The following is a 27,653-nucleotide window of genomic DNA, read 5'->3' as shown; positions in this document are numbered from 1 at the left end:
TGCCAGCATGATTCAAAGGCTTTATTTCTTCAATAGCTTACAGGATGGGATTTCCATTTTTAATATTAGATTAAAACAAAAATAGGGAGCTTTTCACACTAAAAGGAGAGGGAAAGATGTTAGTGCATTTCTCCCTGTCCTTGTGCCAGCTGGATTTCTTTGAACTCTTGGGGATAGTGGAAGGGGTAGGACTGTTTCTGTCATCCTGTTTCTGAAACAAGTTGGAGTAGGGTGTGAAGAGGACAAAGCTTAATGTGAAGAGTACCTGTCTGGATATGAAGCCAAAGCAATAGGTGAGCTGCAGTTAAAAGGGTTTTCAATGCAAACTTTATGGTCTCTCTAAGCTCAGATCAGAACCTCTTCACAGCTACCACAGTGAGTGAGCAGCCACTCCAAATGCAACAGCAAGTGGGCATGTGGTAGGCCACTCCTAATCAGTGCAGCAGGTGGAGAGATTACCCTCTGTGTTTAGTGCCATTAAAAGAAATCCCCACCCCTGCAGTCTGGCAACTAAGGACTCCACAAAAAGCTTCCCTACATCTTCCTACTGCAATAGAGGCCAGCCCTAAACTTGACCTTTGTAGTCAAATTTCCATCCAGGGCAGGCACAGATTTAGCCAGTGAAGAAATTAGGAGAGGCTGCCTACAGACTAGTGCTTTGTGGTAGGGGGCGATGGAAGTGAGGGTCATGAGCTAGCTCATGGAGCAACTTTACAAAGAAAGTCATCCCCAGCTGAGCACGGTCTCCTCGTTCACCCAGCTAGCAGGTTAGGATTAAATGCCAGATTACAGCAGCATAGGCTTGACATGCCAGAGACATGGCACGGGTTGGGGCTGGAGCTGATTGCAATCATGGAGCATAAGCACAAAGACAGGGTGATGGCCTTGGACCAACCTTGTGAGGTTTTAATTTCAAAAGAAGGTGGTTAGAACACAGTTTGGCACGAACGGGGGGAGGTAAGCATTGTACCTTTAATACGAGGGCTAAAATTCCACCTTAGCACGAAGCCCTTTTAGCTGCACACCTGGTGTTTCCAGGAACACGGCATCTCTTGCAAGGGAATTCTCAGCCTTTTGTTTCATGGTGGATATTTTATTACCTAGCTTCAATACTGTAGAAGGGAGAGGGTTAAGACTATTAACAAAACACAATGGCACTGCTGATTGGGCCAGTGAGCAGAGTTTAAAGGGCTCCTGGTGAAGAGGTGTGTCTAGGGCAACACAGAGCAGGGTGTCAAACTGGTGCTTTCACGCAGTAGGTGGGAGAAAGTCATTTTGACCCCTTGCATTAGTTGCCAAGGTGCAAGATCCACATTTCCCTTTCGAGGGGAACACACACACACACACTCCAGGCTACAAGAGGCCCCAGTCTTCCCTGCTTGAGACTGCTCTCCATGTGTAGTGTTCTCTGAAGTCCCGTTCTGATCTCCCGCTGCGAAGCTCTAGGCTTCCCCCCACACGGGCTGCGGGGAACTCTGCATAGAGAAGTGATAGCACCTTACATTCTGCAGTGTTAGGGAGGCAACTGCACTGTGCTAGTGCAGGGTCCTTTGCTTTTCCCTTGGAGATGGAAGGGAAGGCAGAGAACGACAAGTGGCTGCACTGGAAGAGTTTCCTCTAATACTGTTCATATCCTCTGATTCCACTCCCTGCCCCCGCTGTGTCACTGACTGACACCGAGGGAACAGCAGTGGGCAGCAGCAGGCAGGATGGTGGCTTAGCAATTAGGGTTATTACCTCCTCCCAGAACAACCTAGCACTGCTTGACCTGCGGCCCAGAGCAGATGCCTTCTTCGCGCCGTTCTCTTGCCACATGTCACCAGCTCAGTATTGCAAGAGGATTCTTGTAAAGAAGGTGTTAGGGCAGCTACAAGAGAGACGGGGATAAAAAGAGAACACTTCAGTTTGAATGGGAGAGGGGCTTAAACGTGGTGCTAGGCAGCTCAGGTGTCTAGACAGTCATGGATGGCGCTGGGAATGTCCATGTGGCAGTGCCAGATTTGGTACAATGCTCTGAGCTCTCCAGGGTGGGCAGAAGTGACACTTCTAAAAGGACTACCACGATTTTAAAAAAAGTTAAAGATTGAGTTAATCCATCCGGGTTGCTTTGGCCCAGCTGCCTAAGGATATAAAAAACTGGCTGCTCTGGAGAGGTCTGTACGCAACGGACAGTTTCAGAACATCTGCAGCAGGCAAGGCTCCAGGCAAAAATCAGGGAGCCAGGCTTCCTGGGGTGCCCCGAGAAGAGCTGCACGCATCTGTTTGGATCAGGAAGCCTCATGTTTAATTAGGAGTCCAACAACAGGGCACAAAAGAGATGGAGAGGGGGTGGGGGGAATAAACGAGGCAAGGTTCCTTGGGTGGCTTTGTTTTCTTACGTGTTTGAAGGAAGACCTAGGGCTGAGCCCTGTCCTCAGGGGGATGGCTGGCTGGCTTCTTTCCAGTTCTATTTTTGGCTGTTGTAGGTCATGTGCCTCTGGTTCATTGGGTTGTCTGGGGACCTCATCCACTCCTTCTTGAGGAGCTGCTTGAGCTGGGAGAGGCGCATGTTGGGGTTCTCCTGCTTCAGGCGTGGCAGGTTGATCTCTTCAAATGTGGCAAAGGCAGCTTTCATCCGGCGCTCTGGGTGACGGTCCAGGTCGTCAGCAACACTGTGGGGAGAATTAAAAAGGGGGAATACTACCGGAAAAAAGAATCTCGGTCGCTTCTAGCTGGCACCAGCTCAGCCCAGGGCCTGGGGACTAATCCTAAACTGGTCAGAGGCTGGGCTAGATCATTGGCCTGTTCCAGTTCTAACCACATCTATGGCTGAGTTTCCTTAGCAGTGACAATGTCTGGAGGATACTTCAGTCAGAAGAGTGATGGAAAGACACCCTCTGACACAGCAGTTCTGCTCCACAGGCATCTCCAGTCTGCCCATTCAGACACAACAGCTCTAACCCCTGTGCAGAACTGTAGAGAGCACCAGGAAAGCAAACTGGAGTCTTTTGTTCCATCCGCATCAAACAGGAGGATTGGCAGAATTAAGCTGGTGGGATCTTCACCACCCAGGAGGACATTGGAAGCAGAAAGAGGACAGCTGGCTTTTCTGATCCCAGGGGAGTTTCAAAAGGAGGCCTTAGCCCCATTTGTAAACGCAGCAAATGGAATACCTCCGAGGACAAACAAAAAGCAATGATGCTTCCCCCCCCCCATTATTCTGACTGACATTATCTGATTAAAATATGACCATGTAGAACATGGTTGCAACCACTGTTCTATATTTGCAGCAAATATAGTACAAAGGTTGTTTAGTGAGGTGGTGATGAAAAGGTTAGGATTGGCTGGTTATGATTATGCTATCCGTCTGCAGGAATCATTTTTGTATGGAAAATATTGGCTCTAGACCTGGATTTCAATTGTTGGCTTCTAGGGTACCATCCATAAGGTAGCACCCAGCACATCTTGGAGGGACTATTCAAATGGAGTGGCCCATCGAAAGAACATTTAATGGGCCATGGGAGACGTCCCTCTGAACTTAATGAAATGTCCTGCTGTGACTAGGTGACACGCGACTTGCCCATGTGACTCCAAACTCCATCTTGTTGCTGTAATTTTCCACAGTAAGAACAATGGGATTCCCTCCACATGGCAAAAGTTATAAAAGGCCCTGGAAACACCTCCATTGTCTTCAATCCTGCTTCTTACCTCTGGAGGAACTTTGCTACAAACTGAAGCTCTGAACAAAGGACTGAATGACCCATTCAAGCTGTGGACGTATTCCAGAGACTTGACTTAAGCCAGCAGTTTATTCCAAATCACTGCTACAAGCCTGAACCAAGAACTTTGCCATTACTGTACATAATGGATTCCTTTAACCAATTTTAACTCACCTTTCTCTCTCTTTTTTAAATAAACAAACCTTTAGATTTTAGATAGATAAAGTATTGGCATCAGTGTGATTTTTGGGTAAGATTTAAGTTATATAGTGACCTGGGTATGTGGCTGGTCCTTTGGGATCAGAAGAACCTATTATTTGATGAGACTAGTTGTAAAAATTCACTCATATCACCACTAAAAACACTGGATTCAGAGATAAGAACTGGAATGCCCAAGGAAACTGCCTTTATGTTTTCTTGTTAGCCAGTGTGGGGAAACAGGAGTTTACTTTTGTTGCTTGTTTGGTATATCTTATAAAAATAGCCACCAGTTTTGGGTTGCATTTGCCCCATTTCTCAGCAGTTGGTCCTGAATTTGGCATCCTCAGTTGTAACCCATTAAGGCCTGGTTACACCGTGCTTTTGGGAAGTTTTGCTTTTTGGGCAGGGATTAGAGGGCGTGCAGCAGAAGGCTGATGGACTTGCCTTGTTCTTGCTGCATCAGAGGGGGATGGCTACATTTTTAAGTGTTAAAGCACCCAAAGGTGCCTGGCTCCTTCAGGGCAGTGTTGCTTCTAGGGAATCTAAGGAAACTGGCCCCTCCAAAGGGAGCACCATGAAGCTATGGCCAAATACCTGAGGACTGCAATAGCATCTTCAATGGTTCTGGCTTCCACGGTGCCTTCCTCCAACACTCTTCTGTTGAAGTTTTCCTCCAAGGGAACATCAAGGTGGCTCTTCTGCTTCTCCACTGGAACAGGAAGGGGGGAAAAAAAAATTCAGCTCCCAGCTAGACGAAGCCTTTAAGACGTGCAGAAGTATTCGTTTGGCTGGCACTTTGGAGAAGGCCAATACCTTAAGGGTTAAACAAGTCTGGTGTACAGAGCAACACAACAGCAAGTTTACCCAGGATCCTGGAGAGTGAAATGCAAGTTTAATCTCCTAGGATCGGAGCCTCTCTCTCTCTGTGCTTGGAGATACTGGGACTAATTATACAGACTGCAGTCCCTAGCAGGGACACAACAAGGGTGCATCACTTGGACATGGTAACTAGGGGTTCTCTGGCCCCCAGGACATCTTGCACTTTGCCAAAGAGACAGAAGTGGCTTGCTCTCTGGGGTGCTCACGGGGCCTGAGCAGTCCACCTGTGAAGCATACCAAACCCTCGTGCTAGTAGGGGACATTCAATGGTATAATGATAGGGAAGCTGCAAACCTTCATCTCCGTTCTCCTTCTGTTGCTGGTCTTTCCGGATTGTCTCTTCAATCTGAGCCCTGGTGATCTTGCCTGGGGTGATTGGTTTCGGTAGCTTTCCTTTCAGCTTCGCGTCTTCCTCTTCCAGCAGGCGTTGCATCTCCTTCTTGCGCTCCAGCTGTTCCAGCCGGCGCTTCTCCCTCTCCTCCTGAAAGGAGGAGACAATGTGAGGTCACTTCTGCCCCAAGCCTCTTGTCCCACAATGCCCACTTCCAGCATCAAATCAGCCACTCTAAAGCAACTTAGGATCACAGGAGACGGAGATGGAAGAGACATTTTGATTCAATCAAGTCCACCCTTCTGCTAGGACCAGAGAGAAAATGACTTGTACGGAGATGGGCATCTAGCTTCTTAATAATATCAGCCCACTTGCTCTCCCTGCCCCTCACTCCAATATACACCATAGCCACCAAGCATGGACAATTGAGTCATCTGCCTAGCACCTTTTCCACTTGGAGCAAGATGCTCTAGAACGCTTTTAGAGCGAAGCCAGAACATGAGAGGCACTTGGTAGCTCTGCTACATGCAGGAACATGAGAGATCCCTTGTTTATATCCAGAGATCCACTAGTTGTTAGGTCGGCATGCCTCCAAGCACAGGCTGCATTTGGATTAGGAACACCATGCTGAAGGAGACTTGCGCCGGTCTACATTTAGGACAAGTAATAAAACATGGCAACACAAAGGTACCCAGCCTTTAGAGAGATTACAATAGTGCGTCTCCCGCAGTGTGGCGGGGGGGTGTTAAGGCATCTCTTTAGCACACTGCTGTTTTTATATTCACTCAGTAACATTTTAGTTTCAAACTCCAGTCTCCCATCAACTTCTGCTGACTCACCATCGTGAGCTGTGAGTCACTCAATGACCCCTGCTGGCTGCCCACCCAGTCATGAGAATAAGGGAATGTCCAATATGGGATGGCACATGGGGTCCCCACCAGTGTTTGCAGCAGAATTCATCGAAGCCCTGCCAAACTTTATATTCTAGGCCCCTTCCCCAGGCTACCTCACAAAAAGTGGGCCAGGAATTTTGCCTATCATCCTGGGATTTCAAGGCCCATCTCTGAATCATAATTAGATGAGGTAATTTCACACTTCCAGTGCTGTTGCCAATTCCTCCCCCCCAACCTTAATCTGTCATTGTGTACTGGTTCATTGTGATGTCAGCGTGGTGAAATATGACCTGTCAATGGAGAGAGATGCCGACCAAGACCATTAATCAGGATAAGTTTTCCACGGTTAATTTTAATAAGAGTGAAAGGGTCAGAGTTGGAAAGTTCAGAAGTCTTGACATTCAGATCAAAAGGCTGAGCAGTTTCTCAGATTTCTCCTTTTTTAAAGGGAGAGAATCAAAAGGCTAATCTGAAGCAATTATTGTAGTCCTTAAGCAAGGAACATTGCCATTTTAACCCAAGATGTTGAATCTCCATTTTTGCTGGCAAAGGCACTGCTAGGAGACAATAATGCAATCATGCACTAGGATTTTAGCAGCTTTTGAGTTTTATTTTCATATTTGAGTCAAAGTCCCAGAATGTTTCATGGCAAATAGCAACATCATTCTGTCCAGGTTGATTGTCTGCCAGGGTCAAAGCAACTTCAGTCCCAATAGCAGTCCAGTACTTCAGTTAGTTACATGGCCACTCTTAATTATGGGTCTCATCCATTATTCACGGGGATGGTACAGCTAGCTATATCAGGCGTTATCATGGGTTTTGCTCTGAAAGGCAGCTGCGGAGCAGAACAACTGAAGAGGTAATGCACCCTGCCTTGTTCACTGTGTTTAAGGAGTATGGTATTATGCATGTCAGGGTATGGCCCACTTTAGAGACTGTAAATAAGGCTGGGTTTTAGAGCTACTTTGGAAAAACAAATTTTCATTAAGCCATTCTTCAGCTTGGGAGCTTAAGGAGGTTCAGACCAGACAGACAGCAATATAAAATGTGCCCCAGGAGCCACCATCTGATAAGGACTAAGCCTTTCAATCCAGGCTGAGAAGTAGGATACTAGCATACCTCAGACTTAGAGCAGCTACAATCCAGGATGGAAAAAAGCCATTATGGGGGATGAAGTTTATTACAATTGGCAGGCTTCAAATTCTGTCTCACCAAGTGCTTTGTTCCAATGCCTTTGGAGAGGACATTACATTGTTCTAGCTCTTGGCTCAGCCAGCCCTGGCCTGTCCCAGCAGGAGTTGCCTTATACCACATTAAGTAGGTTCCCTGGCTCCTACAAGAGCTGGAGGAGCCCACTTGCTTTACATTGCATCCTCTCCATTCCGTTTCTTGATCTTACTTGAGCAACTGCCTTAGATGAGCGGGTTCTCCAGACTCCATTAAAGAGGGAAGAGTGTCACAGATAGAAGGGTCTTTCCAGATAATTTTCATTAATGCGTTAAGTTCAGGGTGAACAACCAAAACCAAAAGCCATTCATTGTTTTTTTTACTGGCTCTGATGCAAGAACAGATTCACCCATCAGCATTTAACCCATTAACAGATGGCAGAATGAAGCCAGCTCTCCTGGCAGCAGACCACTGCAGAGTGGACAAGGCTAAGAAGAACTGTGGCAGTAGCCAGCAGGTGTGTCACAAAGATACTATTTCTGCTGTCACTACACTGTTCTCTCTGGCCCGAATACTGCCTTTTCCTCTGCAAGCCCAAATCTCTTCAATTCTTGCCTGATCTTGCACAAGTCCCATTCATCAGCCAGAAGTCAACATGCCCTCCAGTAGGGGATTTTCCCTGAGTGTCCACTGCCCAAACCCCTGTATCTCTGGGCAGCAAGAAGAATTCACTGCAGGGCTGCTTTATGGGTTTTTTTTTTTTTTTTTTAAAAGCTTTAACAAGATTTTTAACTAAGTACTTCTGACTTCAATAGCAGACAGTTTTCCTACTAGTACCAATTGCTTACTATGAAGTAGAAGCCTGGCCATGCCACAATGGAGGATTTTAAAGCCCTCATTACAAATTCAGATTAAGCTAGGAAGAGTCAATTACACATTGAGGTTCTCTGCTGTAGGAGATGACTTGCAATTGGATTTAAAACCCGCACATATGGTCACAGTTAAAACACAAGTGGAGCGCTCCATCCTGACACAGTAGTTTGTTGGTGAACCACTGTGCATCTAAAGCCATGCTTCCAGGCCACAGCTGTGAGAACTGACAGGGTTGGTCTGCATCCAGCATCCCTCATCCTGCTTAGCTACAGCTGCCGTTTCTTTGTAAAGCCCACAAGCAAGCTGGAACTTTTTCCTAATCGCAGGGAACAGTTCTGATGAGCAGGTCCCTCTGAAATGCATCTCTCTCAAACCCCTGTCATGGTGCTTGTGTGCCTCTCAACAAGGCAGCCTGGAGGCAAAGGGGGGGGGCAAAAAAGGATGGTTTACCCCAAGCCTCCATTTGAGAGGGCCTCAAACCCTGTGGCATTGTGATCTGGCAGGCAGGGTCACAGCACCACTCACTGAGATTTGGCCCCATGGCCCCTCCACCACAACAGAGGGGCTGTGAGGCCAAACCCGAGTGGTACTGCTACCCCACATGCAGGGTTGCAACCCCACTCACTGAAGTTTGCCCCCACAGCACTTCCTAAGCCTAGCTGAGAAAGTAACCACAGACAGAAGTCTCCCCTTGCATCTTTCCACTTCTCTGGAGTAAGGCAGCTCTGTTTAGACAGCCGACTTAAGCTGGGATTCCTGACTAGCCTGCTAGAATCTGTTTCAGCCTGTTCACAGCCTTCAATTCACTTTAAAAAGGGTTAGTGTATCTGGAGAAACCACGAACTTGAGAGATTCATCCCTGTGTTTGCTCTGAATAAGGAAGAGCCATGCATACTCCTCATTTTACACAGATTTGCTGAGTATGAAATAGACACATTCTGCCAGAGCTGCGATTCCATTTCATGCATTTGCTAATAAAAGCAGAGCAACAGACCTTTCTTTGTTCCTCTTAAAGCTAACTGGGCACGGCTGCAGATACAGCAATGGTATCACAGGAGACAGCCGACACTATTTCAGAGTAGCAGCCGTGTTAGTCTGTATTCGCAAAAAGAAAAGGAGTACACAGCAGACTCTAGTGACACTCCCGCTTAAGAGGTGATGCAACTTGTGTTTGTTCTTGCCTAGCTCTTCATTCCACATGCACCAGCTCCAAGGTGTCAACAATATTTTCAAGCAGAGACTCAGGGGAGCATAGCCTGGTCAGACACATGCCTCATCTAGGGAAAGGTCCAGGAACACGGACTAGCGTTGGCAAAACTGTTGCAGGAGCCACCTCGAACACTAGAAAAGGAGTACTTGTGGCACCTTAAAGACTAACAAATTTATTAGAGCATAAGCTTTCGTGAGCTACAGCTCACTTCATCGGATGCATTTGGTGGAAAAAACAGAGGAGAGATTTATATACACACACACAGAGAACATGAAACAATGGGTTTATCATACACACTGTAAGGAGAGTGATCACTTAAGATAAGCCATCACCAACAGCAGGGGGGGGAAGGAGGAAAACCTTTCATGGTGACAAGCAGGTAGGCTAATTCCAGCAGTTAACAAGAATATCAGAGGAACAGTGGTGGGTGGGGTGGGAGGGAGAAATACCATGGGGAAATAGTTTTACTTTGTGTAATGACTCATCCATTCCCAGTCTCTATTCAAGCCTAAGTTAATTGTATCCAGTTTGCAAATTAATTCCAATTCAGCAGTCTCTCGTTGGAGTCTGTTTTTGAAGCTTTTTGTTGAAGTATAGCCACTCTTAGGTCTGTGATCGAGTGACCAGAGAGATTGAAGTGTTCTCCAACTGGTTTTTGAATGTTATAATTCTTGACGTCTGATTTGTGTCCATTCATTCTTTTACGTAGAGACTGTCCAGTTTGGCCAATGTACATGGCAGAGGGGCATTGCTGGCACATGATGGCATATATCACATTGGTAGATGCGCAGGTGAACGAGCCTTTGATAGTGTGGCTGATGTGATTAGGCCCTATGATGGTATCCCCTGAATAGATATGTGGACAGAGTTGGCAACGGGCTTTGTTGCAAGGATAGGTTCCTGGGTTAGTGGTTCTGTTGTGTGGTGTGTGGTTGCTGGTGAGTATTTGCTTCAGATTGGGGGGCTGTCTGTAAGCAAGGACTGGTCTGTCTCCCAAGATCTGAGAGAGCGATGGCTCGTCCTTCAGGATAGGTTGTAGATCCTTGATGATGCGTTGGAGGGGTTTTAGTTGGGGGCTGAAGGTGATGGCTAGTGGCGTTCTGTTGTTTTCTTTGTTGGGCCTGTCCTGTAGTAGGTGACTTCTGGGTACTCTTCTGGCTCTGTCAATCTGTTTCTTCACTTCAGCAGGTGGGTACTGTAGTTGTAGGAATGCATGATAGAGATCTTGTAGGTGTTTGTCTCTGTCTGAGGGGTTGGAGCAAATGCGGTTATATCGTAGCGCTTGGCTGTAGACAATGGATCGAGTGGTATGATCTGGATGAAAGCTAGAGGCATGTAGGTAGGAATAGCGGTCAGTAGGTTTCCGATATAGGGTGGTGTTAATGTGACCATCGCTTATTAGCACCGTAGTGTCCAGGAAGTGGATCTCTTGTGTGGACTGGTCCAGGCTGAGGTTGTATGTAGAAGCCCTCTACACCAACATTCCACACAAAGATGGACTACAAGCCGTCAGGAACAGTATCCCCGATACTGTCACGGCTAACCTGGTGGCAGAACTTTGTGACTTTGTCCTGACCCATAACTATTTCACATTTGGTGACAATGTATACCTTCAAATCAGCGGCACTGCGATGGGTACCCGCATGGCCCCACAGTATGCCAACATTTTTATGGCTGACTTAGAACAACGCTTCCTCAGCTCTCGTTCCCTAATGCCCCTACTCTACTTGCGCTACATTGATGACATCTTCATCATCTGGACCCATGGAAAAGAAGCTCTTGAGGAATTCCACCATGATTTCAACAATTTCCATCCCACCATCAACCTCAGCCTGGACCAGTCCACACAAGAGATCCACTTCCTGGACACTACGGTGCTAATAAGCGATGGTCACATTAACACCACCCTATATCGGAAACCTACTGACCGCTATTCCTACCTACATGCCTCTAGCTTTCATCCAGATCATACCACTCGATCCATTGTCTACAGCCAAGCGCTACGATATAACCGCATTTGCTCCAACCCCTCAGACAGAGACAAACACCTACAAGATCTCTATCATGCATTCCTACAACTACAGTACCCACCTGCTGAAGTGAAGAAACAGATTGACAGAGCCAGAAGAGTACCCAGAAGTCACCTACTACAGGACAGGCCCAACAAAGAAAACAACAGAACGCCACTAGCCATCACCTTCAGCCCCCAACTAAAACCCCTCCAACGCATCATCAAGGATCTACAACCTATCCTGAAGGACGAGCCATCGCTCTCTCAGATCTTGGGAGACAGACCAGTCCTTGCTTACAGACAGCCCCCCAATCTGAAGCAAATACTCACCAGCAACCACACACCACACAACAGAACCACTAACCCAGGAACCTATCCTTGCAACAAAGCCCGTTGCCAACTCTGTCCACATATCTATTCAGGGGATACCATCATAGGGCCTAATCACATCAGCCACACTATCAAAGGCTCGTTCACCTGCGCATCTACCAATGTGATATATGCCATCATGTGCCAGCAATGCCCCTCTGCCATGTACATTGGCCAAACTGGACAGTCTCTACGTAAAAGAATGAATGGACACAAATCAGACGTCAAGAATTATAACATTCAAAAACCAGTTGGAGAACACTTCAATCTCTCTGGTCACTCGATCACAGACCTAAGAGTGGCTATACTTCAACAAAAAAGCTTCAAAAACAGACTCCAACGAGAGACTGCTGAATTGGAATTAATTTGCAAACTGGATACAATTAACTTAGGCTTGAATAGAGACTGGGAATGGATGAGTCATTACACAAAGTAAAACTATTTCCCCATGGTATTTCTCCCTCCCACCCCACCCCCCACTGTTCCTCTGATATTCTTGTTAACTGCTGGAATTAGCCTACCTGCTTGTCACCATGAAAGGTTTTCCTCCTTCCCCCCCCTGCTGTTGGTGATGGCTTATCTTAAGTGATCACTCTCCTTACAGTGTGTATGATAAACCCATTGTTTCATGTTCTCTGTGTGTGTGTATATAAATCTCTCCTCTGTTTTTTCCACCAAATGCATCCGATGAAGTGAGCTGTAGCTCACGAAAGCTTATGCTCTAATAAATTTGTTAGTCTTTAAGGTGCCACAAGTACTCCTTTTCTTTTTGCGAATACAGACTAACACGGCTGCTACTCTGAAACTCGAACACTAGGTCACATACCAAGAAGGGACAGGTGGGAGCATGGCAGGACAATGCAAATTATATACAGCAGTAATCAGTGGCAGCCCAAGCCCTGGGCTCTATCTGCCCCCTGCCTAAACGGCCACTCAATGGTTCCCTCTACTCCCCATCAATATCACACTTGTAGGAACTACCATGTTAAAGTTCTGCCAGAGAAAGAAGAAATCACTGAACACACAGCTACCCGAGAGAGCGCATAAGTAATTTAATTAGGTAGACCTATAGCAAACACAGGAGGACCAGCAGTGTATTCATGATACTGGTGTTGCGTGTCTAGAATACGGATTACTGTAAAGCGAAACTATTCTCATACCGCTTTGTCCTATCTCTGATGGGACAGTGTGACTGAACAAGGTAACCAAAAGGAATCCCTGGCACAGTAAGCACCTTTGCGATACTACAGGCCTGGCTGTAGGTTTGAATAATTCAAGAGGCAGATAAGGAGCGGATATACAAGTGCTAATGAGCTGAGGGAGGGAACCCAGTACATTTCAGGACAGAAACATTTTCAGTTACAGAAAATGTATCTTTTACTCCCTTTGCTAGTAGGGTAACTTGTTTTTACAAGACAGGTAGCTCAGCCATGTATTTCTACACTGCGACTCCACTTGTCTCACAGTACAGAAATCCAGGGAATGGTACTCTGCATTCCTATATCCCCTTTCAAAATAAGCTGCCCACTTTTTTTTTTTTTTAAAAACAGGATGGGGAAACTAAAGCAGAGAAGGGAAGCAACTTGTGCTCTTCCCTCCAGCTCATGCTGCATGTTAGTAGTTAAGTGGATAGACCCCAGAAACCCCGACTCCTAGTTCCTTGCTCTGACCACTGGACAACACTACTCCCTGCTCTCTAATGTTTAGAATTGAGAGGCTTCCACTTGCAGAAAGTAATCAAGCCCAATCATTACTAATCTGTCACAAGGCATGCAAAATATACATGATCCAATTTCACTATCAGCACTTGGCTTTCCAACCTGCTCTGGGCCTTTAGTAGGGTTCAAAGCCGGGAGGTCTGCAGCAACAGCAGTGACATCAGGAGTTGAATCACAAGTGGCCGAGTAATAAGGCTTGTGGGCACATGAGGACGAGGATTTAAAAAATAAATTCACAGCAAGTTCCCGAGTGTACAAATGTCAATTTCCTTAATGGGCTGACGCAGCACAGAGGTCAGTTGTTCAGGGGAAGGATCCTTTATGGAAGAGATCTCTACATATTAGTAACAGCTGAAATTCCATGCCAAATACAACTGTTTAAATAGTTTTGGGGCAGTCTCATTTCTACTGAGGGGGCTTTTCTTACATTAGAGACGATATGTACAATTTATATTTCTGCTTTTGACTCAGGAGCTCTTAGGAAAGGAATTTAAATACTTCCTCACCAGGTTGAGCCAGAAGAAACTCCTAGTTGTGTGTGTCACTGCAATGAATCAGCACGAATGTGCTGATGAAAGGGACACTTCTGTTTTTATAAGTGAAACATACAAGCAAAGCGATCAGCCAGCTGGAAGAGAAACCCCCAACAACATCGGAGTCAACAGGGCACAGGAAAGGAAGACTTCCTTAGCTGGACATTCTGCTCACATGCCTTTCTAGCAATTCAAAATAAAGTTTCCAGCCTTGCAAAGAATTGGCCAAGCGAGAACCAACTCATTAACTTTCACAATGAATTCCTTGCTCCTAGATGGAGGGAGAAAAGTCGCAGCCGCATGGCTCTGAGCAAGTGGTCAAATGAAGCAGCTGTGCTCCCAATCAACCTCTTTGTGGGAGACTGAGGCACACCACAGAGATCTCTGCTAGAAGAGCAAAGAGTAGTTGCTTCTCACAGAGCAGAGGAACTAGGCAACGCAAAGTCTGATATGGTCAGAAGCAGAGGGGCGTATAAGCAAGCTGGAATAATACTGAGTGCATGTATGGACCTTTGAGGTTCTCCACATCTGTCAGATTGATCAGCCCTCAAAACCCCCAACATAGATCCATTTTACAGATGAGGGGCCGGGCGGGGAGAGAAGGAACAGAAGTAAAGTCACAGCAAGTCAGTGGCAAAGCTAGAATTAGCACTTAGGCCTGAGCCCAGATCTCCTACTCCTCTAGCCACCAGACCTCACTCTCCCCCCTTCATGTCTCACTCCCCAAGCTCAGAGCCACTTCTGTAGCTGCAGTGAGCATCCATCTCAGGACCTGGATGTGGGGCCTAGTTATCCCAGCTGTTTAACGTTCCATTGCCTCCTTTAGCTAAGGCATGGTGCTGCAGAGTAATACTGGACTGAGGGAGGGAAGATACCTGCCTGCGAGAACACTACAGTTGAGGATATTAGTGTTCAGAGGTGCCAACTTGTAGCCCAAGATTCAGACTAATATGACCAAGAGCATCACAGGATTCAGATGCCAGAGTTTTGGGAGACATCTGTCATGTGTTAGAAGGGTACAGCTATCTTTCCAGTGATAGATACAATTAAATGCACAGACCTTTAAATTTGCTGGCTATCACAAGAAGCCTACTCTCTCTAAAAGGTGGCAGCCATGGATTCCCTCCATTCCAACTGGGGTGCAGAAGCTAAGAGGAGAGACCTCCTGAAGCCTGACATTTGAAGAAGCCTGCGAAGCACAGTGAGAAGTGAAGTGGAGGGAAACAGCATGATACTTCCACTTACAGACACGCTCTGTGGAGGGAGAGCATAAAAGGGATTCCAGGCAGCTGGCTGCATAGGTCACCCATGGCAGAGAATGGCTTTCCTGGCACTTCAAAGCTGCCTTTAGCTGAACGGCAGCGTGAAGCAGCCAATAAGTGGAAGACCAGTCAAAACACTATTTGAATCCCTCTAAAGGGCCCTTCCCCTTGCCGAGAGGACAGCTATTGCTCCTGGAGGAATTTTGCACCAAAAAATTAAAAGTTCTGCACGCTATTTTAAAAGTCTGCAAAGTTCTGCCTATTTTATTTCTAAACACCACAATATAATCACACCAGTTTCAATTACTTTGGTAATTTATTATTGCAAAAAACCTGTCAGCAAGTATGTCTGTAACAATATAGACAACAAAAGAGATTCCCCCAGGAGCAGAGTGTTAAAGAAACCCCTACGGCAACCCAGTTCCTATTTCTCGGTTATGCTTTCGTTGGGCACAGTCTGGGTGCGTCACACATGCCAACTGGGCATATCTTGGGGGAAAATTTTGCCCTTCTGGTCTTCTAGTCAATTCTGTTTTTTTTGCCCTGCCCCCATAGGGTTACCATATGTCAATTTTGCAAATAGAGAATGCTGCTGGAGGGATGAAGATGGGTGTGCACGCACTGGCACTAAGTATTTTGGGGGTACTGGAGGGCCTCCCCCAGCCCAGATACATGCACCCTCTTCCCCCAGAGCCCAGCTGCAGGCTCCACGCCACCCAGCTTCATTACTGTCCCGCTGGAAGATGCAAGGTGAGGAAGGGTGTGGCCGCACTCTAAGAACTGGCGCAGCTGGATCTCCCATGCCCACTCCCATCCCCAGGTGGATGAGAATCTGGCCTGGCACGCATTACGGGCAGAGCCATAGGGCTTCCATCCCCCCAGGCTAGATGCTCCGATAACTGGGGGGCTCTGGCCTTCGTTCAGGACATGCTAGACCTCCCGTGCAGGCGTGCTGCAAGCTGGGGAGCCAGGCTCCACTGGGTCCAGTGGCCTGCAGCAGCAGCCAGCAGCTCTGCAGTGCCAATTCTAGAGGGAAAAAAAAAAAATGAAATTCTAGGCAGGATGCATGTTCTGCGCACTCATTGGTGCAGAATTCCCCCAGGGGTTAGCTATGGGAGGTAGCTCACTTTACACAGGAGGCAGCTCTCCAACAACCCGTGCAGGAGCACTAGGGGCAGCATGGCCAGTCTCTGAAGGGCACTCCCAATCAGAGAGGACACCCCCGTGAGGGTACCGATATCAGACTGGCTTGCAGCCAAGATTTTTCCCCCCATTAGAACAGTGCCTGGCTCTCCCAAGATGGCACAGGAGCACAGCGGAGTTTCCTACACACAGCCAGCTTTAATAATTTTTGCAATCTGAGGCTGGGGCAGCCCACCATTTGGCTGAACACACAGGAGATTTAAAAGCTCTCCTGGATGTCAGAGTAGCATCTTCCTCCAACATAGGATGGAGAAGCTTTCTTGCTACCATTTCCTCCCCCACTCTCAACAGTGCCATGCGCTATCCTCCACCTTAGAAGCAGCCACATTTTTGTGGTGCTGGATGTACAAAGTTGTAAATGAGATGAGCGCTAAGTGTTATTCTTGCATTAGTTTTCCCTTTCGCCATGTCTCTACATCCCAAGCACAATTTTATTTGAAAGTCATCTTCCCTCAAGAGATGTATTTAAAAAAAACCTCTTAATCCGGACAGCATTTTGAATATTAGCTTTGTGCTTTCAGCAAATGCAACATTTGTGTCACAGGAACCCTAGACAGTCAGTCAATTTGACGACTCTTCCCCAATACCTGGTAGATCTGTTTGATAATCTGTCATCCTTCAGAGCTCCCTACAGACTCACCTCACTTGTTGCTTCAGTATTCAAGGGTATGCCACAACCAGACTGCACTTTGTTTTTCCTCTTGCAATTAACTAAACACATGACACATTAGCAGGGTGGGGCTAAGGTAATGCACTGAGGCAACAGGCTAGTTTTGTATACAAGGAGGCATGTGCTGGAGGCAGGGAAGAGTGAGGAGTGGGATGAAAGAAGTGTAGAACAGATGTGTTTTACCTAGTTTGTCTACATTTGAACCCCGACCTGGCACAATGGGCCTTTCAAATTTCTGGCCTTCTGATCGGGAATGGCAGGATACAGAGCCAGGTCAAGATTGGAAGGCACCGGACAGAGCGGTGTTTAGCAGGGTAAGGGCACTAGCACAATCTATATTATGACGGGTTTCAGAGTAGCGGCCGTGTTAGTCTGTATCCGCAAAAAGAAAAGGAGTACTTGTGGCACCTTAGAGACTAACAAATTTATTAGAGCATAAGCTTTCGTGAGCTACAGCTCACTGGATGCATCCGATGAAGTGAGCTGTAGCTCACGAAAGCTTATGCTCTAATAAATTTGTTAGTCTCTAAGGTGCCACAAGTACTCCTTTTCTTTTTATATTATGACGGTAGCACATGCAGGCTCCCTTGCACTGGCCACAGTGAGACAAATCGCACCCCAAGGGCTTAAATCTGAAATGGACAAGACAAAGACAGGAAGGGATACAGAGACAGGACTTGCCAAAGGTCATACCAGTGCAGCAGCAGAGTGGAACAGAAACCAGATCCAAGTCCCAGTTCAGTGCCTTACCCACTGAGCCCTGATGCCTGGGTCTAGTTTGTATGATTTGCCTCTCAGGCAGGAGCACAAAACCCAGAGTCCCCTATGGCAACTGACGAGAAGTGGTCTGTTACTAGAAATACTGGAGAATAGAAATAGATGCCTGACGTTAGCTCAGACACTCCATTACGCAGCAAAGCCAAGATATACATCTACAGTTCTCCATCTGTAGGTTTAAAGACACAGCAAGAGCAAATGCCACAAGTGAGTCATCCAATCAGCCAAGTCTTGATGTTGCCTTTTGGACATTAAACTTCCTAATGACCAGATATTAAGGTGCCACCATATGGGCTGTGTCTATAGCGCTTAAACGAGCCCACCAAATTGTTTTGTGCAGAGAATCACTGAACCCTGAAATGACTCAGGGAGGCAGCAGCTTGAGGAAAATAGCACGCTACATTCTAATTCACAACACAAGGGCTTTGGTGGTCAGCATCTGCTGGGGGCAGGAGGGAAAAGGGGCGTTTTAAAACAAAACAACCAACACCCTGCAGTGTTCTATCCCCACGGTTTTCATTCAGTCTGAGGAAATTATTGTGCAGGAAATCAAGAGATAATCTGTCTCTGTGCCAGCCCCAGTAGTACATTACTGCCATCACCTGGACAGATTTGGGGAAAGTCATTTTGGTCCTGAATGAACAAGATGCTAAAGGTATGTCTATGCTGCAACAACACACCCATGGCTGGCCTGAGTCAGCTGACTGGAGCTAAAACTTTGCAGTGTAGACATTCTGAGCCTGAGCCCCAAGACCCCAGAAGGGGGGAGGGTCCCAGAGCCCAAGCTCCAGCCCAAGCCCTAATGTCGACACTGCAATTTTATAGCCCCACAGCCCAAGTGAGCTGCCCCAGGCCAGCCGTGGGTGTTTTACTGCAATTTAGGCTTACCATTATAGATGGTCCTCCTACACGTGCTGTAACCGAAAGCAGCACAAGTCCCTTTTGCACCGAGTGAGGCCATTCCTCTGCTAGACACCATCCTTTGGCAGATCCTGTCCAAATACGTTTGGTGGATTCTTTAGTTAGGTTTGGGCAGCTGCCTTCCTAAAATCAGAGTCCATGTAAAACAGAGGATTTATCCCCACCTCACTTATCTCCTGGCGTATCATGGGGTGCATGCATCTGACACTCTTCCTTTTGGTTATTCGCTTGCCAAGGAGGCTCATGTGAAAGGTATTGCCTTTTAGCCCATCTGGGGGAAGACTGGGTGACAGGCACAAGGTGAGAAAAGGATTTGCGCAGGGGTCTACAGCAAGCTCGTGGCTCAGCAGAATTAAAATCCAAGAATTGCCATTTGCTATCTAGACCACACAGACTACATCTATTCTGACTCTGGGCCTGGAGGAATGACAATACAAGCCAGGCAAAGGAAACAGATGGAAGTAGTGGTACATAGGAGAACCATCACAGATATTAAACAGATGGACAAAAATGCAGAACCATTAGAGGTATTAAAAACGCATCTAGAGGCCAGGATTCAGAGGGGATCTGAAATGGGATATTGAGGATTTTGATAATTCTTCCCAGACAATTCAGTCATTAACTGCTGATGGCTATTCAGTGACACATACAAGATCTTAAAAGTTTTGCCAGCACAACTATATCAGGGGCACGATTCCTCCCCCTCACCTCCCTGACCAATAAAGCCATGCCAGAAAAAGCCTCAGTGTATACAGTTATATTGGCAAAAAAGGCTTTTTGCCCAGCTAGCTTACCCTGTTTGGAGAACTGGATAAACTATACCGGCAACCGAACTCTTGCCTTTATACGCTGCATCACCAGGAGGGAGATTGACTGTTTAGTTCAATGAATACATCGGGTGGCCAAACTTACTGACCCTCTGAGCCACATATGATAATCTTCATCACCTCAAGAGCCAGGTGAACCCACTGGGGCTCACCTGCCAGGGCTTGGCAGCAGGGTGGTGGGGCTTGAGGCTTCTGCCCCATGGGAGGTGCCCTATAGGGCTGAAGACCTGAGCCCTGCCGTAAGCCAGAAGCCCTGAGCTCCCCTCCCCACCAGTTTATTAGGCAGAAACCCCCCCCCCCACCCCGGGAGCCGCACTTTAACCGTTCAAGAGCCGCATGTGGCTCGTGAGCTGCTGTTTGGCCACCCCTGGAATAGATCTATACCAGCAAAGCTTTTCTGGAGTACACCAGGCCAAAGAGAGAGATGGTCTCAGTCCAGCTCCTAGTGCACCACAATAAGAGAGAGGAAGGAGGCCTTGTGATGAAGGCACTGGACAGGGACTCCAGAAATGTAGGTTCTGTTCCCAGCTGCACCACAGATTTCATGTGACATTTCCAGAATCCCCAAGAGCAAGGCAGCAAGAGGTGGGCAAAGTATCCATCAAAGGCCATTGAGTAAAATCGCAAAGACATGACATTTTAGAGGAGCATGCCCAGGCCCTGAAATCGAGGGGTCTGTTTTATGTGCAGGGACTACAAACTACAACTGCGGTGCACAAAGAATACTAGCCCATGTCCCCATTTGCGACGGATATTCTTAAAGCTGCAGCACAGTGCTGCAGTTGTGCAAAGTGCACTGTCTACTCTCCCTAAGGAGAGAAAGATGGTCGACGCCTCAACAAGTTTCAGATACTCATGGAGCCAGGCATTAGTTTAGATTTTCACAACTGATTAGCAGCTTCCTAAGACTAAGGCCTAGGTGGCATCTTCCAGCTATGCTTGCACATATTAAGATGTGATGCAGATCGAGATTAAATTAAGCTCAGCAAAGAGACTGTTTCAAAGGGTGAAGGAAAGGAGACAAAAGTGGAGAGGGGAAAGATGCCAAGAGATTCCAATATTACATTTGTCTAATGCTCTCAGCTTGGCTGAGGAAGATCGCATCTCGTGGCCACATCCCCAGTCAAAGTGTATTTGCAGCATTAAGACTTCAGAGGGAAGTCTGAACCAAGCAGCTCAATAAGCTATGATTACTTCAATAACAATTTTCTGTCTGCAGAGGAAGAAAAAGCAAACTACACATGCTGAGCGCAGGCAACACCCAAGTTTGATCAGGTCAATTCCTTACTAACATTTTCTTTACAGAAAAAAGAAAAAGTGTTTATACACATGCTCCTCAAGCCTCTTGCTCCATGAAACACATGGGGCCTATTTCTCATTCTGATGCCCGATGTGCAGCATGCCATGGAAGACAGCAGGGAAGAGACCAGAGATGAATTAATGGGCATTAAAGACCAAAAGCTGATATCTTCAGACCAGAGACACTAGAAATGGAAATTCACTCTCAGGTATTTCTACAACAGCCAGCCACTGGTTCTGGGATCCCTGACCTGATCAGACAAGGACTCTGTTGCCACCCACAAGGACTCTCTGCTGTGCATGTTCTAACCCAGCACGGATCTGCTCCAACCCTCACTCTCATGACCACAATGGCCCAAGCTGCATGGTGGGTTGAATAGGAAGCTGGCTGTGGTGGACCACTACAGCACCTCATCAGGTCGCAAGAGGAAGCCTAGAACATCAACCACAAAAGCGTGAAGATCCAGTTTATACTGTCAGCTCTTTGGACTGGAAACTGTTCCAGTGGGTGTGGGCAGTGCCTGGCATAACGTGAACTTTGATACACAGATGCAACATGCGTACCAGGAACTGGATTCCTCTCATTTAGCCCATCTCCTTCAGCAACATGGTACTGTTCCCTCCAATTGGTTTTCCCAGTACCTTGCTTGAGTCAAGATGGCAGAAACAGAGGCCCCAGTTCAACCACCTTGCAATTCAGTAACTTAGAATCACCACCACAGCAATCAGCTTGTGCTGCACACTGGATTTAACTTAAATAAAGCCACTGGCTCCAGTGCAGTGATGCTGGCGCAGTGACCTTATGTTTTATTGCCAACACACTGCAATGCTCCCCAAAACCTGGTTACAGCGTGATCTCAGGGTAAGGAGAACTGCTCGTCTCTACGCCATTAGGCAGCAATGGCTGGCCATGAGAGGGTTTGGCATCACATGCAGGCATGATATCGAAGCACCAAGGGTGCCAGACCACCACCTGCCATGCCGCAAGACAGCAGGCCTTTCACCATCAGAAATGATGATCAGGCATAAACATCCCTTTGGGCGCTAACTCCAAAAGAGGCAGCTTAGCTACCCCACTGGGACGGCACACCTAGAAATCTGTCTGTGCTGGAATACCAGCCAAAAGGGACATTTTCTAATACTGCTACTTTTGGGGGATAGAGGTGGTGAAGAGGGGATTTTTAACTAGGTCAGAAAAAGCATCAGGATGCAATGAAGACAAGTTTTTCCAATCAGTGAGTTAAGAGCCACAGAAGAGACTTAACCCATTTGTGTAACCATTTTCTCTTAACTCTGATTCCTAGGGGACTTGTTTAACAGCCATTTTAGCTGAAAGCAAAATTAAAATAGCCAAGCCCCAAATCCTTTTATATTTAAAATAAAATAAATAAAAAAGAGATGCTTTTGAAAAAAATGTATCCAGGTTCCTAAATGAAAAAGAGTACTCTAGTTTTTTGCAACGGTGGTGAAGCTGTAACAAGTACTTTGCAATGGAAAAGCCAAAATACATTATTCTAAAGAAGCATAAAGGCCTTTAATGTTTTTGTTTATGTAAATTAATGGGCAAACTATAGCAGAGGTCAGACCAGCCCCATATATTCAGCCACATCCACTTAGCTTCCATTGATGGAGTTTACAGTGAGAGCAGACCTACACATATCAGGCATTTCATTTCCAGGACTCCAACAGAACTCCTTGGGCTAGGAAAGGATATCAGCAGGGTAAACAAATCCTGTTTTAGAAAAGCAAGTTCTACTAGCAGTTAATGTTGGCAATTAAGTTTCTAGGAAACCCATGGAAGTAATAAGATGTGCACTTGCTTGTGTATTGCTTGCATGGGGATTGTGAGAACTTCCTAGCTTTAAAGCGACATGGTAGGTCAAAAAAATGTTACTGGAACGGGAGGGAAATTTACCTGTCCTACAACATACAAGAATACAGCACAACCTTCAAGTCTGAACAGTCCAGAAGTTAACATTGAACTGTTCCACCTATTGAACAGCTAAATGATTTACATACAGAGCACAGTAAGAGGATTTGAATCTAATTAGAATCTAATTGGGAAAACTCATCCCCAGAAAACCAATGTTATAAGAGGCAAAAAAAAAAAAAAAAGTCATGTGTTATCATAAGAATGAGTCAGATCAAAAGGTCCATCTAGCCCAGTATCCAGTCTTCTGATAGTGGCCAATGCCAGGTGCTCCAGAGGGAATCATCAAGCGATCCATCCCCCATCACTCATTCCCAGCTTCTGGCAAACAGAGGTTATCCTTTGTGGATTGTATATTTCTTTGATTTGCAGGAGTGCACAAAAGATTAGGGTCCATGACATCCAGGCTCCTGCAGGATTGTTCCCTATAACAGGTTCTTCTGCACTTTACCCAATTCAGTTTAAATTATTCCAATGGGGCTCTCACCATTGCCCTTAGGAAGGCAGCTCTATAATCTAATACAGCTCTGAGTTGTGCATGAACACTAATGCTCCTCACTACATTCTGCTTCTGCTCATTCCTAGGGTAGCAATGAGCTCCATCTCCTGTCCCTGAAAAAGGACAGGACAGTGCTTCTAGCACCAATGGTAGCCTTGGAACAGAAGAACAGGAACAGCCCCTGCAAGGTAAGTTGAGGTTCCCAGGTGTGAATGCAAGGACTTGCCACAAGGTTCCCTTACACACACATCTCCCTCCCACCTCCCCACCCATCCATTTACCTTCCTTTGTTCCTTCCTCATGACATGTTTGTCCTCATCCTTCCAGAAGGCATCTTCCAGCTCCTGCTGCCGCTTGGCATCGGCTGCTGCCTTGACCTCAGCTTTCCTTGCGCGGGCAGCAGCCGACTTGGTGTTCTCGCCCTGGAACTTCTTGGGCATCCCTCAGGGTGCTCTGTGGAGGGGAGGGAGAAAAAAACAACAAAAAAAAAAAAAACATTGCCAAAGTGCTTCCCTGGGCCATGGGTTCAGGTGACAACCCCTGATAGATGGGGTCAGCTCTGATCCCAAATCCCAGAGAGGAAGTTGCTTTTTCCAACTGGCTATGTCTATGCTACAGAGCCTAAGCTGGTAGAGCCCCCTAGCAGAGATGTAGCCTGCATTGACTGATTGAGTTTTTCTGTCAGCATAGGAACACCAGCTCAGCTATGTCAGCAGCAGCCTGTTGACATAGCTGCATCCACACTGTGGGGTTGGTCAACATAGCTGTGTCGGTCAGGGTAGCGGGGTTTTTCCCACACCCCGGGACGATGTAGCTACGTGGACATAACTTCTAATCGTAGACCAAGCCTGAGCCAAACTGCTTTGAAATCACAGAGAGGCCAGACTGGGGCTGGCAGCAGAACTGAGAGCCAAGAACTCAACTTCTAACCCCAGTTCTCCCTCTGTTCCTCCCCCACCATCTGAAAAGGGGGACAAGCACCCATACTAACTTACTCGCAGAGATGCAGGTAGGGTTAGTGAAAATTTGTAAAGTACTTAGAAAATGAAAAGTGCAATATACATGTAAAACATTAGTGTGGCTTGACCTGTGGAGCAACCTCCGCATAGAATATTTAGTTTCCATCACAATTTAGATTTAAGACTGACCGGTTGGCCTTATACCTGCCCGCTAAGCCACCAAATGTACATTAAAAAAAAGCCAGTCTGCTATGACCACAGAATGAAATTCTAGGTTTCCTTTGAGACTGACCCTTACAGAGAAAATTTGATTATCCAACAAAGCCAAAGGTCTGGAAAAACAGATTTTTCTTCATGTAAGCTATTGTTACTCCACTAGAGGTCCTGTTTGTGCGTTCTGAAGAAAACTAGTATTTCCTCTCAGAGGAGACTACAATCTCCAAAATACAACAAAAGGCTTGAGTCTAGCCCTTCACTTAGTTACGATTGACAGACACCATGCATCCACGCCTGCGTATGTGCACGTACCTGCTGGTGACTATTAAACATCTGTGGTGAGGATTCTCCCTATTAGTCACTCGCAGAGGAAAAGGCATGACAGCTTTCCTGTTCTACAAGAATTCATAAGTGGAAGCAAAACAAGAGACCTTCTGATTCAATAAAGGCACAGCTAGTGTACATGGTCTGCATTTTAACACAATGCCTCTTTACCATTTTGGGATGTAGAGCAGACAGAAGGAGCAATTGCTTTGTCCTACACAGTCTCCCTCCCATCCCACTGTATTGTGGTTTTTCCTCCTAGCCTTTAAAGAACTTAGGTCTGCCACTAGCAATGTTCATTATAGCTTCATGCCTTCCACATCATAAGTCAAAATTAACCTTGACGCTTCTATTAATTGCCTCAAGTGATTTTAACAGGATACCACAAAATGAGATTATGGGGCAGAGGAAAGTTATGAAAGCCCACAAGACAAGTGTCTAGGTTAGCTTTCCAGTCCTGGACTCCCGTTCCTCTATCAGGTCATCTCAAACATATTCACATATCACAGATAATCTAGGCTTGTACACAAGTTAAAATAGGAATACAAGGCATATTAACAAAATCCCAAGAAAGCAAACATTTCTGTATAACCCTGTTTTCCTCTTCCCCACCAACTTAACTTCTTGTCACTATCATATCTAATTTAAAGATGAAACTCCTTAGGTCAAGGACCCTGGCTTATGTTAAAACAAGCATCTCAGTCATGCCTCATCTTCACTAGAAGAAAAGATGTTTTTAAAGTAATGTTAGATAACATGTTAACACTCTAGAGAAGACAAGTTGTATTTTAACATCTGTTAGCAGGCTGAGGGCGAACTCTAGGGGGAACGCTTTAACTCAAAGCGTAACACATTAAGGCGCACTACCATGACTACACCAGCTCAGAAGCAAGTTGTTCTACATATTTAACATCACAACTTTAAATCTCAGTCTAGGCAAGACAATGGTATTGTGTAAGTTACAGGGTCTGTTGTTGATACAAGCCCCACCAGAATTTATATATTTGCAAGGTAAAGATTCAGCAGACAGAATGACTTGTGCACTGCAAACTGTTCTTTAGACAAACAGGATCCAACCGTACAGAAAGGTGTGAAGTCGGTTACCTGGTCCTCATTTACGCAGCACTTCCCATTTTCCAAAGCACCGTGCAAACATTTAACTGGCATAAAGTACACACGCACAGGAAGTGGAACTAAAACCAGGGTTTGCAGAGATATTACACGAGTGAGCAGAAGCAAAGACGCTCTAAAGTTTCAGAGTAGCAGCCATGTTGGTCTGTATTCGCAAAAAAAAAAAAAAAAAAGGAGGACTTGTGGCACCTTAGAGACTAACCCATTTATTTGAGCATAAGCTTTCCTGAGCTACAGCTCACTTCATCGGATGATAGCTGTAGCTCACGAAAGCTTATGCTCAAATAAATGGGTTAGTCTCTAAGGTGCCACAAGTCCTCCTTTTCTTTTTTCTAAAGTTTTAATGGTCCTTCCTGAACTGAAGATGACCCCTCCTGAGCAGGGAGAGCTGAGACGATGGACCCCCCCCCCCCCCCCGGGCAGGCCTGACAGACACAGCATCCCTGGAGTCATGGGGGGAGGGGGGGACACCTCTAAGGAGTCACATGGCTCTTGATAAGGGGTCAACTCCCACTCCCCCCCTCTCAAAGCACAGACTGCTTGGAAAGAACGATTACACGGAACCCAGCCCAGGCCTGGCCCACGCTGGAGCAGGCCTAGCCCCCCCCCCACCCCTTGTGCCCCCCCCCAGATACCCCCAGCTCCAATACCCTGAACCTCCAAACCCAGCCAGCCAGCCGCCCATCCCACCCACACCCTGCCCCCCAGCTCCACCCCGCAGACGTGGCCCCGCCCCCTGCCCCCCACCTTCAAACCTCCCTCCCCCAGGGCGGGTGACCCCCAGGGGTCCGCAAGCCGGAGCCCCGGGGGAAGCGGCTCCCCCCTCCCAGCTCTGACCTGCTGCCGGCTCCGGCTGTCGCTCGCTTTGCCCGTCACGGGGCGCCTTATCCCCGCCCGAGGGGAGGGGCAGCGGCCGCGCCCCGGCCGCCGTGAAGGGTGGGGGTGGGGGTGGGGGGAAGGGAGCACGGACGCCGGGGGAGGGGGAGGCGAAGGCCCGTGGGTGGGGCCCCGCTTGGGTCCTTCCACTCCCGCGACGCGCGGCCGGGCGGGCGCCATCTTTGTGCGGGGCACTCCGTCACCCCGGCTCCTTCCCTCCTCTCGCCCGCTCCCCCCGCCTTGAAAGCGTTGCGCGGGGAACACGGTCCGGCAGCCCGATCGCAGTCGGCGGCCGAGGGGGCGGCTAATGGGGAAAAGACCCGGTTCCCTCCTCCTCCCCTCCCACCTTTTGCCCCGCACAAAGATGGTGGCCTCTGCTGCTACGTCATCACTGTGCTGCCCCGCTCCAAGCGAACCCCTTCTCCCCCCTCTTCCTCCCTCCCCCGTCTGCCACGCACCCCCCCCGCCCCCATCCCACGTTTTCCGTGCACCCTGCCCCCCCCGCCCCCCTTTCTCTGCCATGCACCCCTCAGGGCGCGGGACAGGAACCCGTGGCCTCCTGGAAAGAGGCAAGGAAGAGAAGAGTGAGGGGGGATTTGAAGCTGCTTTCAACTACCTGAAAGGGGGTTCCAGAGAGGAGGGATCTAGGCTGTTCCCAGAGGGGGCAGATGACAGAACAAGGAGCCATGGTCTCAAGTTGCAGTGGGGAGGTCTAGGGTGGATATTAGGAAACACTATTTCACTAGGAGGGTGATGAAGCCCTGGAATGGGTTCCCTAGGGAGGTGGTGGAATCTCCTTCCTTAGAAGTTTTTAAGGTCAGGCTTGACAAAGCCCTGGCTGGGGTGATTTAGTTGGGGATTGATCCTGCTTTGAGC

At 47.3% G+C, this 27,653-nt stretch overlaps 1 protein-coding gene across 3 annotated transcripts; it reads right to left on the bottom strand.

Moving 5' to 3' along the window:
- Positions 1–26,996, bottom strand: CCDC124 (coiled-coil domain containing 124). Of its 3 annotated transcripts, XM_038383870.2 has the most exons (6): positions 25,875–26,044; positions 24,759–24,841; positions 23,553–23,724; positions 5,073–5,259; positions 4,494–4,608; positions 1–2,651 (listed from the first exon to the last, which is right to left on the bottom strand). In XM_038383870.2, exons 3-6 carry the CDS (start codon positions 23,709–23,711, stop codon positions 2,447–2,449), a joined length of 666 nt encoding a protein of 221 aa, XP_038239798.1. In that variant the 5' UTR covers positions 23,712–23,724; positions 24,759–24,841; positions 25,875–26,044; the 3' UTR covers positions 1–2,446. The 3 variants fall into 3 exon arrangements, with proteins under 3 accessions (XP_038239798.1, XP_038239797.1, XP_038239799.1); XM_038383869.2 differs by lacking the exons at positions 24,759–24,841; positions 25,875–26,044 and adding an exon at positions 26,739–26,996; XM_038383871.2 differs by lacking the exon at positions 24,759–24,841 and having other exon boundaries at positions 25,875–26,041.
- Between the last annotated feature and the right edge of the window lie 657 nt (positions 26,997–27,653).

Source organism: Dermochelys coriacea, chromosome 25 (assembly GCF_009764565.3).
Source record: "Dermochelys coriacea isolate rDerCor1 chromosome 25, rDerCor1.pri.v4, whole genome shotgun sequence".
Classification (NCBI taxonomy): Eukaryota; Metazoa; Chordata; order Testudines; family Dermochelyidae; genus Dermochelys; species Dermochelys coriacea.
This window is presented reverse-complemented; position numbering and strand designations above follow the sequence as displayed.